The sequence below is a fragment of the Sus scrofa genome, chromosome 9, assembly GCF_000003025.6.
Source record: "Sus scrofa isolate TJ Tabasco breed Duroc chromosome 9, Sscrofa11.1, whole genome shotgun sequence".
NCBI lineage: Eukaryota > Metazoa > Chordata > Mammalia > Artiodactyla > Suidae > Sus > Sus scrofa.
The window spans coordinates 103,609,155-103,627,743 of record NC_010451.4 but is presented as its reverse complement, the minus strand read 5'-3'; the positions used below and the strand labels follow the sequence as shown (position 1 = coordinate 103,627,743).

The window sequence follows — 18,589 nt, the reverse complement described above, 5'->3', positions numbered from 1 at the left end:
AGGACCTGCTCTTGTTTCTTCATAAGGCAGCACACATTTACTCCTTCCCAAGAGAAATGTGTGCAACTTGCCAAAGAACACCCCTGAACTCTTTCCCATTTCACTATGGAGTTTCAGAATTATGTCAAGAAAAGAAAAGAAAATGGGTCACGATCCTCTTCCAGTTAGCCTAAGTCATGGCGAAGTTAGCCCCTGCTAGTGAGTAAAGAAAGTATTTTGGAAATTATTTTGCAATTCTTAGCAAAATGGTAAGTCCTAGAGCAAAATGTTTGTTACCACTTTTTAAATTTTCAACTTGATTACATTAATGATAATGTGAAGGAAACTAATCTCTCCTTTCTGTATTCTTGGAGAAAAGAATCTGTAAATTGACTCAATACCTGAGTCTTAATGACTTCATCATTAGCAGGGAAGGATGACAGCAAAATTCTTATTTGCGGTTCTTTTCCATTGACTTGGAACTTGTTCTGTTGTTGAGTTATTTTTAAAGATGGGAGCTTTTTGAAGTATGATATGAGGACACTATGAGGCAGCCCTGCAGAATTCAAAGAACTGCTTGCAGGACTTAGAGTAAATGCGATTGGAGCCATAAAATCAAGTGTGCTCGGAAAACAACCCACACACTCTCCCATGTAAGAGATTCCCTTTCTGATTCCTCATTACTTGGTGTACAGTGGAGCCATCAGAGCAGATGGGGCAGGAAGATGCCAAAGGACCCTTGACTCTAGTGTGGAGATGGTGATATAACCATATGGTGCCAGGTGCCAGGCAGGAAACATTTCTTTTATTCCTTTCCTCCAAGGAATATTATCCCACTTTAGACAATGGGGATACTGAGGCTCAGACAGGATAAATCACTTAATCCAGTTTCCCAGGTGAAGCTAGAATTTGAATCCGGGGTTATTTGACACCTAAAACTAGTATCTTTACCCCTTGAACCTGCTATCTAAGCTTTTCCTAAACCAACAATTTCCTTGAGAAAGAGTTTTTCCACTGACCTGCTTCGCATTTCTTTTAAAGTATTTCACAGGTTAATTGACTCCGGGGAGCAAGTGCTTGAAGGAGCATAGACCACAGGAAAATTTATTTTAAAATAAAATTGTTTAACTATTTTGACATGACAAGTCAGAGAAGACAATGATAATGAATAGTAAATTTGTTTGTGCCTGAAATTGAATGTGTGAGGTATTCATAACCATTGTGTCACTAATTCTTCATTGATTTTGTCCCACTTTTGTACTATTTGGTGTGCCTCTGATTGTACTATCAAAAGCCTTAATAGTTTTAAATATATTTGAATCTGAGTATCTCAGAGCCTACCATTCGACAATCAGGGGCTCTTTTCTCAGCATTCCCAAAATTAGAATTTAGGTTTGTAATATCATTATCTGTTAAAGCCCACCATTTACAATAAGCTCTGGGGAGTTCTTGTTGTGGCTCAGTGATAATGAACCTGACTAGTATCCCTGAGGACACAGGTTCAATCCCTGGCTCCACTCAGTGGATTAAGTATCCAGCATTACTGTGAGTCGAGGTGTAGGTCACAGACAGGGCTTGGATCTAGTGTTGCTGTGGCTGTGGCATAGGCTGGCAACTGCAGCTCTGATTCGACCCTTAGCCTGGGAACTTCCATATACTGCAGGTGTAGCCCTAAATAAATAAATAACTAAATAAATCTCTGCAGGAGTTCCCTGGTGGCCTAGTGGTTAAGGATTTGGCATTGTTACTGCTGTGGCTCAGGTTACTTCTGTGGCTTGGGCTCGAGCCCTAATCAGGGAACTTCTGCATGCCACAGAGGCAGCCAAATAAGTTAAGTAATTAAAATTAAAAAAGCTCTGCATTATAGAGAAGACTTTATGCTCAACCACAGATTTTAGGAAGGATGGATTAATACTTAGAAACACATGTAGCAGTCATCTGCAATGTTAAAGATTTTCCTCAGATAAAAATGAAACTATAGTTTTTAATTAAACTATAATCTGCCCATTTTGTGACATAGCAAATTGATCCTTTGTGAATTTTTCTCTCTACCTTAAAATATAAACTCTAGAAAATTCAAGACAGAAGCCCTGCTATTTTGCCTGAAGTCATGTTAGCTGAAGAGACTGCATTAAGGAACCCAGTCACATGTTCCTACTTTCTTTGCTATGAAAGATTAAAATCTTGAAAGGATTATTTAAGTTAGAGCAGTTCTGGCAGATTTGTCACTAAGCACTTACCTTGTCACACAGCATTCATTCTATGTCATCTGGATTCCCATGCACAATGTACACACAAGGAACTAGATTTTCATGGGTATTGCTTCACAAAATTGTTCCACAGCTGGTGGTGTGGTTGGTCTTTCCAATGATTTTTCCATCTTTCACATGCTCTCTTTTGCCCTGCAGTTTATATTGGTCCATCGTGTCTCAAATTCTGTTCTGGCAGAGGACAGTGCACTCGACATGGTTGCAAGTAAGCATTTTTACCGTAATGTCTATATTTCTGCTTTTTGATATATGTTTTCTATACTGAAACCACAGGTCATATTAAGTTGTTTCCATTTCCTTTTTAGGGTTTTGAGGTCTCTCAAGACCAAAAGTAGCACACTTCAAATGGCATTTAAGTATAATAGAACATCGAATGTATTTTTAAAGTGGAAGTTGATTAATAAATAAATTTTTATTAGACTAACTTCTGAACAAATCTAGCATACCTTACATAAATTTGTGAACAAATTTGAATTCCTCATAGCTTGATTGCTGCGTTTTCTCTCTTTAGTTTCTTCAGTGTGATATTTTCCCTAATCACTAGTCTGAAAAAGACACATTTAATACACAGATATGCATTTGCCCTGAAAAGCACCCTGGCAATGGACAGTCTTGTTGGGGGACACAAATTCCAATTTGTGACCATGGTAAACCATATTCTGTTTCCCCATGTTAAATGTATCCTCTTTAGCTAACTTTTTGTTCTTTTTAGAAACTGCATGGCTATTCAGAGTCTAAGTTAAGGAGATAATGTGAAAGAAGCAAACTGTTTTGAGGCTCATGTACCTTGATTTTCTTTCCCATTCCCAACCCTAAAGCCAAGACAACCTCAACTTCATGCTACAATAGTTCTTGGCATTTTAGGGTGCAACTTCTTTGATAATAGGATGATCACTGTAAACCTCCCCAAGAATATCCAATACACATAAAATTTGGCATTTGACTTCAGGACGTTCACATGCCACATGGACCCTCTGTGAGGCCAGCATATGTCCCTGTTTCTGCACTAGTGCTAAAGAAGTAGGCTTATGAGCTGTGCTGTAATATCACCTTGTTGGGACACTTGCTTTATAAAAGGCTTGTTCCACAGACTCACAGACATAGGAAACAAACTTAGACTTACCAAAGGAGAAAAGGAGTGGGGGGATAAATGAGGAGTTTGGGATTAGCAAATACAAACTGCAAGGTATAAAACAGATAAACAATAAGTTCCTACTGAATAGCACAGGGAACTGCAGTCAATATATGCCTGAATCACTTTGCTGTCCAACAGAAACTAACACAACATTATAAATCAACTATACTTCAATACACATTTTTAAAAGTAAGAGTTCCCACTGTGGCTCAGTAGGTTAAGGACACACCGTTGTCTCCGTGAGGATACAGGTTTGATGCCTAGCCTCACTAGGTGGCTTAAGGATCCGGCATTGCTGCAAGCTATGGCATAGGTCGCAAATGTGGCTCAGATCTGGTGTTGCCATGCCTGCAGCATGTAGGCTGGCAGCTGCAGTTCTGATTTGACCCCTAGCCTGGGAACTTCCATACGCTGCAGGTATGGCCATAAAAAGAAGGAAAAAAATTTAATAAAAATAAATAAATTTTATTTTGGTTCGTTTCAGATTTTAGGAAGTTTTGACTGCTTAGATGAGAACCCTCCCACCCCATTCAAAAAAGATAGCAATTTAGTTTTATAATGGGCAACATAATAAATACAGTAAGAAAGAAATAGTGTGGTAAAAATAGAGAATTTGAAATTAATTCCTGACCAGTAAACTCCTTAAAATATAACAAGTTTCTGATATTCAATTATTAAATCATCTGTGATGGGTTTTCTCACTGATACACAAATACAACACATTCTTACATGGCAGCAGGTAGGTTGTTGTGTGCAGTGTGTGTTTGTGTGATTTTTTTTTTTTTCTTTTTCTTGAAGCACTGCTAATGTGGGATTCCACTGAGAGACAACACAGTTCTGCTAAGGACATATATCTAGGTCAAGGGTGTACACATTCCCTTTATAATGCCAATCCAGTTTGAAATAAAGATGGATTCATTTTCCAGTCCTTTCCAAATATTTCCAATAATTATATCAAAAACACAGGATATATTTTTACATTTGTTCTTCAAGGAAATTTATTCTAATTTTCTTATAGAAGTGTTTTATTTATGTCCTTTCTTTTACAAATTCAATGGACATCATTGTGAATAAAATTGTATACATATAATAGACCTTTCACAAAGATATTTTAAGTGGGAAATGTGCACAAACATTGATGCATTTGCAGATAAATTACTAGCATTGGTTGAAGGTGAGTGCTGAATTATTGTTTTAACCATAAGCTTTCTATAGCAGGACTGTGCAAAGACTCTGTTCTTCTAGAATATTTATGGTCAATTCCTCCATATCAAGCCTTCAGATTCAGTATTCTCCAAAGATTAATGAGTCTTGCTTACCAGTCAATCAAAACCTGGCCTCTGGACTTCCTGAAACACCCCAAAGTAGTTTCAAGAATCTCTGAAGGGACCAACAGTTTAACATTTAATTTCATGGTTTCTCTATCAGATGTGACCCTGGATTTTCCGGCCCAGCTTGTGAGATGGCATCCCAGACATTCCCAATGTTTATTTCTGAAAGCTTTGGCAGTTCCAGGCTCTCCTCTTACCATAACTTTTACTCTATCCGTGGTGCTGAAGTCAGCTTTGGCTGTGGTGTCTTGGCCAGTGGTAAGGCCCTGGTTTTCAACAAAGATGGGAGGCGTCAGCTAATTACATCTTTCCTTGACAGCTCACAATCCAGGTGAGTTAAAACAAGGTGGAATACGTACAAAAACCAGATGGTGATGATTGAATTCAGATGTATTTTCAATTTTTCTCTTTTTGCTTATGTATATCCTATCGAGTTAATTTGCCCTAGTTTTTTTAAATAAATTAGAAGGTTCACTGATAATTTTAAGATGCTAATGACTGACTAGATTTTTGAAATATGAAATGTTAGCATCAAAACTGTTCTTAAGTGAAGGGCTAGTTAATTATTTATGTAGTTTTATTTATTTGACAGCTTGCAGAGGCTGATTAGATTTACTCCACATCTTCCCTTCCCCCAGTGCTTAATAAATAATGCAGCAAAAGAATGATTGACATTTTAAGTGTACTTTCACAAATACATAATATACAAATGTGTATAAACATATGGTTGTATTTGTGTAGATGTATCTGTCTATAAAACATGTGCATTGACCTCATCTTCAATGTATATTCATACATCTCATGGCAAAATTACTTACATTTTCTGAAAGAGGGATGAGTGGAAACCTATAGCTTTGGGATAGTTTATTTAAACTTGTTTAAAATTCTTTAAAACAAGAAAAAATATTATGATTCAAAATGTTTATGTACACTAACTATAGACAATTCATGTCTAGGTTTCTCCAGTTCACATTGAGGCTGGGGAGCAAGTCTGTTCTGAGCACCTGCAGAGCCCCTGACCAGCCTGGTGAGGGTGTTTTATTGCATTATTCTTATGATAATGGGATAACTTGGAAACTCTTGGAACATTATTCATATCTCAACTATCATGAGCCCAGGTATGTTGGAAAACATTTGGCAAAATGGTGAGGGTGATATCTCCTTCCTGGGGAGATCATTATTCAAGTGGTATAGGAGTCCAGATACTTTTCCATTGAGAGATGGTGAGGACAAAGATTGATGCATCTTGCAGTGAAAAACTAGCAAGCTGCAGTTTTCTAATCCATTTGTCCTACTGACTTCTGGTAATTTGAAGAAATTTATTCTCATATTCTGAAATGTACATCTAATGGAAATTTTGATGCCTAGGAAAGAAGAAAAGAGTTAACAGTATTATCCTTTTTCAATGATAGTGCAAACTATTAGACACGATTTTAATATGGCTCTAAATTATAAGTGCTCTTGATGAGTATTGTTAAGAAAACATGATAAAATGTTAGAAAAAATTATAACTCAAAAATCTGATAACCAATATATTTTTTTGAATTTTCATGTAATATAATTAAGTAATGAGCACAAGGAAATTTTTCTAGCATATATTGAGTCCCTGACAAAGATGGAGTGGAGGCTATATTTAAAATCCTTTCTTCAGGCTACTTCTACTTTTCTTCGGTTTATTTCATAATCTATAGTCACAATTGTGAGATTTAACTTTTTCTTGAAGTCGGGCTATCCTTCAGTGTTGGGAGAGTGGTAATCACCATTTGTGGTACAATATTGGAAGTGTCCAAAGAATTCTCTCCATTTCTAGAACACTTAACTCTCAAGCTCACTGAAGTTCCTTTAAAAATAGCAGTAAAAAAGGAGGGTGGGAAGTTGAGATAGCATTAGAGGAGGTAACCCTGTGACTTACGCTCACTATCAGATATAAAGAGCTCACACCAGTTGCCTTCCCGGGTACATACATGCTGATCGTGGAAAGATGTGAAGAAGCATGAGGGCTTTGGACACTGAGATTTGTGTTAGCGCCATGGCAAAAAGACAGGGGCACTGATGGTAGATTCCGTATATTTTAAAATTTTGCCTGGTGCTGTCCCTATATTTAAGTGTTTGCAAATAGATTGGAACTTTTATTTTCATTAGGAAATGAAGTAACACATAACAGAGATCATATTTAACAATATTATGAGTGATGAATATTATATGTAATAAAACTTCAGAATGCATCAGATACGTTGAATTTTTTTCTCTGTAAGGGTGAATATAAGGCTAAACTCAGCTTTTTCACTCAGGAGAGACATATGAATCCTAAAGAAACATTTCATAGACTCTCATAAGAAGCATTAAAGAAAATTAAGTAAAACTCAAGGTGATAATAATAACAATGAAAGCATGCAGAAAATATCATTGCCCTAAGTTAAACTGGCCCAAAACACAATTTTTCCTAACAAAGATGGGCAGCTTCAAAATTCAGTAATCAATCTGTAGCATGAAATTTAATTAATCTTTGTTGATATGAAAAATAATTACACATTTAATGTGCTACTGCAAAGGTACGTTTAATCTTGCCTGCCATTTGACAGCAACATTTTTCTTCTAAGCAGAATCAAGGTGGCTTTTCAGCATTAAGTATGTGCACAGCCTGAAAGATTAAGATCAGAGTGCAGATTTTTTTAAAAGGAGAACACAGTAGTGGTACCAAGAATACTTTCATTTTATATATATTTCCTCTTTCCAAGAGACTCTTCCTCCCCCTCTCTCATAAATATTAATAAGAGGTAACACGGCAGAAGTAGAATTTGATATATTCTAGACACTAAATTATGTTTTATATGATAAATAATACAAAGCATGTAAACTCTCCATAGGACAGTCAATTATATCTTGATGCTTTTAGCCATTTGCTGCATTTTCTTCAGTGGAAATTGCTGCCTGTAATTGCCGTGAATTCCATATTGTTCCTTTCTGCCATGGTTGTTCGAAAATGAAGTGTGATCCATAAATTAGATATGCTAGTTGGCTATCTACTATTATTCTTAGCTGATTTCTAATAATTTGCTTACCTGTGATTCACTCAATAAATGAGACAACTCTGCTTCTTATTTATAAAAGTTAAAGTCTGTAAATATATCAAAGTTAATCTTTTAATTCTAACTGACTAGAATAGAATGTCTTATGAACTAATTGGCATTCTTTTTAATGTAAAACTTTGTATTGCTGGTGAGACTAAAATCATTCTAAATGTTGCTTAATTACAGGGCTTATTTTTTTATTCTAAAATTATTATGAAATCTAATTATATTTTACTTTTGATTATTATATTTGATTATAAGAAATCAATGAGCTTAGTACCACTCAAAAAAAGGAAGATTCAGAGAGTCAGAAAGTTAACCTAAACCCTGGGTTCTCATCTAGGAATATTCCCATCAAATGGTTCTGTAGCTGTTTCTAACCAGCTACAGTCATATGCATAAAGTGGTAAAACCAGAGACTCCCACCCCCCCCAGGATATAATGTGGGGATAAAGAGCACAGTCTCTAGAGCCAAGCTCACCAGACCCATAGCCTGGCATTGTTACTTGAAAGCTGCTTAACTTAGGAGTTCCTGTCGTGGTGGGGCGGAAATGAATCCAACTAGGAATCATGAGGATGCAGGTTTGATCCCTGGCCTCGCTCAGTGGGTTAAGGATCTGGCGTTGCCGCGAGGGTATAGGTCGAAGACAGTTTGGATCCTGCATTGCTGCGCCTGTGGCGTAGGCCGGCAGCTGTAGCTCCTATTTGACCCATAGCCTGGGAACCTCCATATGCTGTGGGTGTGGCACTAAAAGGAAAAAAGAGCTGCTTAACCTAAAAGAGGATATTTAACCTCCTTGTGCCTCTGTATTCCAGTCTCTATCAGGGTATATGATAATATGTACTTCATCTATGCAGCACGAATTTAAGTCCTTTTTATGTACCAGATACTATTCTAGGTGCTAAGATAAAATAGTGAAAAACAGAAAAAAGTCCCTGACTCTACCATAAGGATGTTATTATTCCAGTTTCACAGATGAAGGTGCTGAGGCACACAAAAATTAAATACCTTCCCTGCAGCTACAGAATTTTCAACCATTAGGTGCCAAAGTGGGGACTTTAACCTAAGAGTCTGATTACAGAGTCACAATCTATGGCGAAAATATCGGTCACTTCAATTACTGTTATTACACACATATGCACTTTATTTTCCTTTAAAGTTGCCCAAGAAATTCTACTTCTCAGTTTTTAATTTTAAAATAATATTTATTTCATCAGAGACAAAAGGAACTGCTTTTAAAATTAAGATAGAAGAAAATCGTAATTTTCCAATAACAATGCTATTCAAATTAAATTATTAAATTGATGCCTGATGTTTTTATTCTTGAGCCAGTTTGAGTACAGTTTAATTATGTTATTTCATTATATAATTAAATAACATAAATATTATTTAATTATCTAAAAAAATTTAGAAAACGTGAACATTTCTAGAATAACTAAATTTTACTTTTCTTTTAATAAACTCACATTGTTAAAAAAAATTCATCAAATTGTGGAAAGCACTTGAAAACTATAAGCCTATAATAACTATGTCTTTTTAGTTTAAGAAATGTTTTTTAATTTATATTTATATATTTGAGCATTGATTTTTCATTATTAAAAAGTATGTTTTTTCACATTGCAAAAGTCCCAACAGGTTTTTAATGTCTGTATAATCAATGATGATAATCACATTATTCCACCCCAAATTTCCATGTACAAATTATTTAAAAAGAAAATATATATTATTTTAATAACTTTCACAATGTAAAAATTACATTTTCAAGATGTGATTTAATGTTTCTTTGCATAATAACTAAGGATGAACATAATACAAATATGAAAATTAGTTTCTTAGTAAATCCAGTCTTAGACATTGAAGTTTTAAGTAATTTATTTCTAAGTTTTTCAACTAGTCACCTGTCTTAGGGAATTTTGCTTTGCTCACTAGGAAAAAGATTCAGTCCCTTCAGTGTGCATTTACTGCAAACACCTCTCCTGGTGTTTAATTGTACATTGATGGAGATAAATGTTCCATTTGCCATTTGCTTCACATCTCACCTTATATATGGATGCGAGCAGCATGGTACTGTGATTTATGGAGCTTTCAAGCAGATGTCATTGCACTGGCAATTAATGTATGGTTCCTGCTGCTGTGTACAATGATTGCTCTTGGAAATTAGATATTATTCTTAATTTTCTTCCCCATTTGTCAGATATAGGTTTGTTGTCATAGCCACCATGACACAGCAAGTGACCTCGTACGCTACACTAAACTCATGGGAATGAGGAAGTGCCACAGTTCCAAACAGCTCAAAACTATGATATGTGTAACAAGCTGCCCAAGATCCTTTATCAGACTTAGGCAAATCCTGCCATGTTGACAACTATGTTTTATTAAATTTCCTTTTATGAGAGCAGAAGAGTGAAAGGAATGTCACATTTTTCAATGTGTTCAGTAGGCTTTGTTGGAGTCAGACAGGAAATTGGAAATCTCAAGAATGTCATAGTGGGAAAATTATTTTTTTAAATACCATGCTGCAGGGGAAAAAAATCCTGTTATAAATGTTTGTATTTTGAAATAATCAAAGTAATCTGAATTTTTACTTCAATTTTCTTCTTTAGAATAATCTCTGTAGAATTACCAGATGATGCAAGACAGTTTGGAATTCAGTTCAGATGGTGGCAACCATACCATTCTTCCCAAGGAGAGGATGTGTGGGCTATTGATGAGATTATCATGACATCGGTACTTTTCAACAGCATTAGTCTTGACTTCACCAATCTTGTGGAGGTCACTCAGTCTCTGGGATTCTACCTTGGAAATGTTCAGCCATACTGTGGCCATGACTGGACCCTTTGGTAAGGATTTCATCTTTTCTTCTTCTTGTTAGAATTTGCATTAAGGATTGAAACACAAAGATGATCTTCCGGTCCATTCAATACTTAGTCATTTGTTGACAAATATTTACAAACGTGAACCATTTGTAAAGCTATTATTGGTAGATGCAAACTATTACATTTAAAATAGATAAGAGGAGTTCCCGTCGTGGCGCAGTGGTTAAGGAATCCGACTAGGAACCATGAGGTTGCGGGTTTGGTCCCTGCCCTTGCTCAGTGGGTTGACGATCCGGCGTTGCCGTGAGCTGTGGTGTAGGTTGCAGACGCGGCTCGGATCCCGAGTTGCTGTGGCTCTGGCGTAGGCCGGTGGCTACAGCTCCGATTTGACCCCTAGCCTGGGAACCTCCATATGCCGCGGAAGCGGCCCAAAAAATAGCAACAACAACAACAACAACAAAGGACAAAAAGACAAAAAAAAAAAAAGACAAAAAAAAAAAAAAAGAAAGAATAGATAAGAAAAGAGGTCCTACTGTACAGCACAGGGAACTGTATACAATCTCTTTGGATGGAACATGATAGAAGATAGTATAAATAAAAGAATGTATATAGACGTATGACTGGGCCACTATGCTGTACAGCAGAAATTGACAAAACATCATAACTCAACTATTTTCTAACAAAAATAAAATAAAGTAAAAAAGCTATTATGTCTACCAGTAAGTTATCTTGGGAAGGAAAACCAAAAACAAAATACTGATAGATTTAAATAAATGTATAATTTTTCCATATTTATTAATCTCAAATTTTCACTTTCCCACAATTACATATAAAAACGCTCTTCAAAAAGTGTTAACAACTGAAGTGACTAACATATTCTCCCTTCATGGAGGCCCATCATGATCATAGTGGAAATTGGAATCACTCAGATGTCTTTTAATAAAATTTCTCAGGAGGTATTTTATTTTCATGCTGACTTACATAAAGTCCAAGACATTTAGCCATCCCTGATTTGTTAACTAAGATCTCCTTTTGAATTCATTTCATCAAGCAGTATTGGGCCAGTGACTTCTATAGTTAATGTCAGTGGGGTTTCAAGATTACGAGATCTCCTTAGTCAAGATGTCTTTCATTCTTAGATTTTTTTCTCCCTATGCTCATATGCAAACTTAATTATACAGTAAGCAGTAAATAAATAATTTAAGATTACGATCACCTTGATCAGTTCTTCAAAAATATCAGTAAGATGACACAGTGGTGACTAACTATAGATGGGAGTTGGCAACTTAAATTGGAGAAGGAGGCTATTTATGTTCAGGTAGTTCAGATAGTGAATACAATGTATTCCACTAACTGGAAAGTAAAAGAACAGGAAGTTCCAGGCACCTGAAGATCTGAATGAAGAGCATTCAACTACAGAAAACTTTGTAGTGCAGACTCCCAAATCGAGAGTGACTATAGCATATTCAAAAATCAGGAAGGAAGCCTGCGGCTGGAGACCAATAAGGGAACAAATATCAGAAATGGAAGCCAAGAGATGTGCAGATGCTAGATCATATTTAGGGCTTTCTAGGACCAGTGATCCTAGATTATAACCCAGGTCTGTAAGTTCCAAACTGACAGACTTCACCACTGTGCATACTGCCCCTCTCTGGGTTCCTTTAGGACTTTAAACATGATTGAGGAGTAATTTTCTAAGAGTCTTTTACTTTCTATTGAGTCATGGTCAGACCAATTTAATTTCTCCAGATGAATCCCAACAAAAGCTATTCACTGCAATTGTCTCCAGAGAGCATATCATAAATGACCCATCAGTGACCTTATCATAATTAGAGGTAAATTTTACACACCATTGCACAGAAAATTACCGTTGATGGGAATTGTGCATGGACAGTCACATCTCACACACAGCAGGCTAAAATTCTAGCATCAAAATGACAGCTAATGGAATGGAAGTACAGCTGATCACTTTTGCTGTGAGCACTTTCCAAGTAGATAGAGTGAAATTTCTATATGACACAGTATGAAAGGTTATATTGTGTGTTTTCTAGTTGATAGCCTCAGATGCTTGTTTTTATGCATATTCTTTCTTAGTCCTGGAGTCATCAAAGAAAATAAAGAGGTGAAAAAAAAAGAATACAAAGATGTAAAGCAAAATGAGGTTTCTTAGAATTTTATGATTCTGAAATTTTAATTTGACCTGAATTAACAGTAATCCAGATTGGTCTTTTACCATAAACTGTATCCCCCAAGTTTGTGTTGCCGTTTTTCTTTCCAGCACTTTGAATGCAACAAAGAATCATATCACAAATGCAAGTCCTGTATCATGTTTATTTTTCATAAATAGTTAACATCTGCTCAAATAAACTCCAAAGTTGCTGAGCATTTTAATTTAACACTTCGGTTGAATGCATGATAACAGCAGTTTAATTTTGTGCTTTGATCAAAACCCTAAGAACAATATCCTTTCACACAAGTCTGATGAATATTCTGAACCCACCACTGCTTTAATTGGTGGAGATACAGTTACTTTGTGTAAGTACAATTACAATAATTATAGAAAACCATAAGAAAACGTAAATAATTGTGCAATCCCTATGGGCACCTTGAGCAACACCCTGGGAGTTTTATTAACAACCACATGTGAGCAATCAGATTTGACTTTCTGATCTTCTCTGAAAGGAAAAGGAGTTGTCTTGATTATGAAATAACAGAGAGTATCCTCTGGTGGTGATGATGAGACTAGAGAAACACATTAACCACTTTAATAAGGACATGAAAAATGCTTTCTGCTCATTAAAATGAAACAACATGGAAGATCTCAAACTGTTCCCATTTTCTTAGCCAATGAATCAGAATAAAGCCCCTTTTAATGACACCCTTTTCTCTCTGCTACTGTCAAGGAATATATTGTCAAGTTCAATGCGAACTCACTTTAGCAGTGTTTTTCAGAAACACTTATTACAATATTGAAATTCAAATGATGATATTGACAAACTACTTATCATAACTTCTTAGTTCCTAAAACAAGTTGTTATATATTAAAATATAAACCTTTGGAGCATATTATCTTATTCAGTAAAAATTCTCTGAACATCTTCAGATATGTGGCCTCTGCCCTTCAATGACCTTGTTTCTCTCAAGGGAAATTTTGAAATGTATACATGTTCTCTACAAATGGCTGGTGTTAAATTAATTATTGTTGGCTTTTCCCAGCTGTGAGTTCATTTGGTTCTCATTTTCTAACTCATGACTCTCCATGAGCATGGATTGTTGTTACTAAGAGTGTTCTCCAGGGAAAACTTGGACAATTGCTTTTTCATTAGAAGAACTACAGTCAATATGCTACAAATCACTTTACAGTGTGTCCTCTTAGAGTACGTTTTTCCATGGGGAAATGAAGTGCTTTTAATTATTTGTTGTACTTTCCTTTCTTCCATACATAGTATCTGCAGTCAGAGCCTCTGTCAGCTTTATGTTCTAAAAACAGTCTTTAAAATCTCTTTTATATATTTTAAGATCACTAAGGGAATTATTTTAATTGAGATTTAATAAAGATTATTTGACTAATACTATTAGTGATCATACCAAAGAATATTTGCATTCCTCTGTCTTATCTAGTGGAGTAGCTAAGTATACACGTGAGAAAGACATTGTTGTCACATTATATAGGGTTTTGGTTTCAAAATGTGTAAAACTGTTAGGGAATGGTCGTAATAGCACATTAGAATTGGCAGTTGATTTTAGTAGGAAAGATAAAGAGTTTTTCAGATAAGCAAAGGCTAAAGGAATTCAGCACCACTAGTGGGCGTTATAGGAAATGTGTTAAAGGATGGTCTTCAAACTGAAACAAAAGGGCTCAAATTAGTAACAGGAAAACATGTGAAAGTATAAATCTCATTGGTAAAGGTAAGTAGATAGTTAAATTCAAAATACTCTAGTGTTGTAATAATGGTGGGTAAATCACTTACAAATCTAGTTTAAAGGTTAAAAGACAAAAGTAATACAAATAACTATAGCTGTAGTATATGTTAACAGATAGACAAGATCCAAAACATGATATATGGTGGGGGATAAAAATGTAGAGCTTTAGTATGCATTTGATTTAGGTCATTTTCAGCTAAAATAGACTGTTTTAAATATAAGGTGTCTTATATAAACCTCATGGTAGCTACAAAACAAAAGCCTAGAGTAGATAAGAGAAAGGTATCTAAGTATACTGCCGCAGAAAATCATCAGATCACAAAAGAAAAGAGCACTAGAGAAAAGGAACAAAGGAATTACAAAACAGCCAGAAAACAATTGACAAAATGGCAACAGTAAGTCCATACTTAGCAAAAATTACTTTAAATATAAATGGACTAAATTCCCCAATCAAAAGTCATAGAGTGGCTAAATGGATTAAAAAAAACACAAGACCCAACTATATGCTTCCTATAAGAGTCTCAGTTCATATTTAAGACCACACATAAACCTTAAGTAAGGGATGGGGAGGAAAAAGACATTGCATACAAACAGAAAAGCCCAAAGAAAGCAGGAGTAACTATACTTATATCAGAAAAAAATAGATTTAAAGACAAAGACTCTAATAAGAGGTAAAGAATGGCATTATATAATGATAAAGCAGTCCATCCAGCAAGATAATATAACATTTATAAATACTTATGCACCCAACACAGGAGCACCTAAATATACCAAGCAAATATTAACAGATCTAAAGGGAGAAATCAACAGCAATACAATAATAGGAAGGGGATAAATACCCTAATTTAAGCAGTGGATCCAAACAGAATATCAATAAGAAGACATTGAACTTAAAAGACAAGTTAAACCAGATGGACTTAACAGACATTCTAAAACATTACATCCAAAAGCAGCAGAATACATATTTTTCTCAAGTTCACATGGAACATTCTCCAGGATAGATCATACATTAGGCCACAAAACAAGTCAATAAATTTAAGAAGACTGAAATCATATCAGGCAACTTTCCAACCACAATGGTACAAAACTAGAAATCAATTACAAGAAGAAAACTAGAAAATCCACCAACATGTAGAGATTAAAAAATGTGCTGCTGAACAACCAATGAGTTGAGAAGTCAAAAAATATCTTAAGACAAGTGAAAAAGAAATGCAACATACCAAAACATATGAGATGGAGCCAAAGCAGTTTTTTTTTTTTTGTAATTTTTTTATTTTCCCACTGTACAGCAAGGGGGTCAGGTTATCCTTACATGTATACATTACAATTACATTTTTTCTCCCACCATTTGTTCTGTTGCAACATGAATATCTAGACAAAGTTCTCAATGCTATTCAGCAGGATCTCCCTGTAAATCTGTTCTAAGTTGTGTCTGATAAGCCCAAGCTCCCGATCCCTCCCACACCCTCCCCCTCCCGTCAGGCAGCCACAAGTCTCTTCTCCAAGTCCATGATTTTCTTTTCTTAATATCCAGCACAAAGCAGTTTTAAGAGAGAAATTCAGGAGTAACCTGATGGCCCAGTGGGTTGAGGATCTGGCGATTTCACTGCTGTGACTTGGGTCACTGCTGTGGTGTGGGTTCAAACCGTGGCCCAGGAAATTCCATATGCTGAGGGTGCAGGGAAAAAAAAGTTCATAATAATAAATGCCTACACTTAGAAACAAGAAAGATCTCAAATAAACCTAGTTTTACACTTCAAGGAACTAGGCAAAGAAGAACAAAAAAATTCCAAAGTTAGTAGAAGGAAAGAGATAACAAAGATCAGATTGGAAATAAAAGAAATAGAAACTAAAAAATAATAGAAAAGATCAGTGAACCTGAGCTGGTTTTTTGGAAAAAATAAATGGAATGGACAAACTTTTAGCTAGACTTAAGAAAAAAAAGAGAGAAGATAAAATCAGAAATGTAAAAGGAGACATTGCAACTGATACACAGAAATACGAAAGAACATAAGAACAGTTACATGTCAACAAATTGGACAAACTAGAAGAAAGGGATAAATTCCTAGGAACATACAATCTACCAAGACTGTATCATGAAGAAACAAAATCTTAATAGACCAGATACTAGTAAAGAGCTTGAATTAGTAATCAAAAAACCTCCTAGAAAACAAAAGCCTAGGAGGAGAGGGCTTCACTGGTGAATTCTACTGGACATTCTAAGAATTAATACCAATTCTTCTCAAACTCTTTAAAAAGTAAGAGAAAAGAATACTTACAAATTCATTTTACAAGGCCAGCATTACTCTGACACCAAAACTAGACAAGGGTGTAATAAGAAAAGAAAATTACAGGCCAAGATTCCTGATGAACATGAGGCAAAGATCCTCAGCAAAATACTAGCAAATCTAATTCAACCATATATTAAAAGAATATACACCATGATCAAGTGGGATGGTTCCACATGTGCAGATCAATGAAGTGATATACCACATTAAAAAATGAAAGATAAAAATCATATGATCATCTCAATAGATGCAGAACAAGCATTTGACAAAATTCAACATCCATTTGTGATTTTAAAAAACTTTCAACAAAGTATGTATAAAGGGAACATACTTCAAAATAATTAAGGCCATATATTACAAGCCTACAGCTGATAACATCATACTCAGTGATGAAAAGCTGAATGCATTTCCTCTAAGATCAGGAACAAGGCAAGGATGGCCACTCTCATTACTTTTATTCAACATAGTCCTAAAAGTCCCATCCAGAGCAATTAGGCAAGAAAATGAGTAAAAGTCTCCAATTCAGAAGAGAAAAAGTAAAACAGTCTCTGTTTGCAGATGATGTGATATTCTATTAATACATATAGAAAAACTAAAGACTCCACCAACACCATTAGAACTAATAAATGAATTTAGCAAAGTTGCAGGATACAAAATCCTTACACGAAAAAAATGAGTCACATTTCTGTACGCTAACAGTGAACTACCAGAAAGAAAAATTAAGAAAGCAATTCCATTTACAGCTGCATCAGAAAGAATAAAATACCTAAGAATAAATTTAACCAAGGAGGTTAAAGATCTGCATGCTGAAAACTGTAAGACATTAATGAAAGAAATTTAAGATATAGATAAATGGTAGTATGGATTGGATTGTAATAATTGGTACTGTTATCATGTCCATACTACCCAAAGAAATCTACAGATACAATGCAATCCCTACCAAAATTCCAATGGCATTTTTCTCAAAAATAGAATAAATAATCCTAATATTTGTATGTAACCACAAAAGACTTCAAATAGGCAAAGTAATCTTGAGAAAGAAGAACAAAGTGAGAGGCATCACACTCCTTGATTTGAAACTATACTACAAAGCTATAGTAATCAAAACATAAAAGCAGACAAGTAGATCAATAAAGAACAGAAAAGAGAACCCAGAAATAAACCAATGTATATATGATCAATTAATTTTTGACAAAAGAGCCAAGAATATTTAATGGAGAAAGGACAGTCTCTTCAATAAGTTGTATTTGGAAAATTGGACAGCTACACACTAAAGAAAGAAAAAAACTGGGCCACTATCTTACACCATACATGAAAATTAATTCAAAATGGATCAAAGACTTGAACATCACATCTGAAACCATAAAACTCCTAGAAGGAAACTAGACAATAAGTTCTTGGACATCAGTCTTGACAATGATGTTTTGGATTTGACCCTAAAAGCAAAGGCTATGAAAGCAAAATAATCAACAGGTGGGACTATGTTAAACCAAAAATCTTAGGTACAGCAAAGAAAACTGTCAACAAAATGGAAAGGCAACCTATGGAATGGGAGAAAATATTTACAAATTGTATATCTGATAAGAAGTTAATATCTAAAGTATGTAAAGAACTTATACAACTCAATAGCCAAAAGACCCCAGACAATCTGATTTTAAAAATGGGTAGAGGATCTAAATAGACATTTTACTAAAGAAGACATACAGATGACCAATAGGTACATGAAAATGTGCTAAACATCCCTAATTATCAGGGAAATGCAAGTCCAAACCAC

General features: G+C 35.1%; 1 protein-coding gene across 1 annotated transcript in view; it reads left to right on the top strand.

Annotated features, from left to right (window-relative positions):
• The window catches only part of RELN (reelin), a 502,874-nt gene that overhangs the window by 335,985 nt on the left and 148,300 nt on the right, over window positions 1-18,589 (top strand). Inside the window, 4 exon segments of the mRNA XM_021063495.1 lie at window positions 2,388-2,454; window positions 4,813-5,046; window positions 5,672-5,833; window positions 10,391-10,627. Coding sequence (XP_020919154.1) covers window positions 2,388-2,454; window positions 4,813-5,046; window positions 5,672-5,833; window positions 10,391-10,627 — 700 coding nt within the window.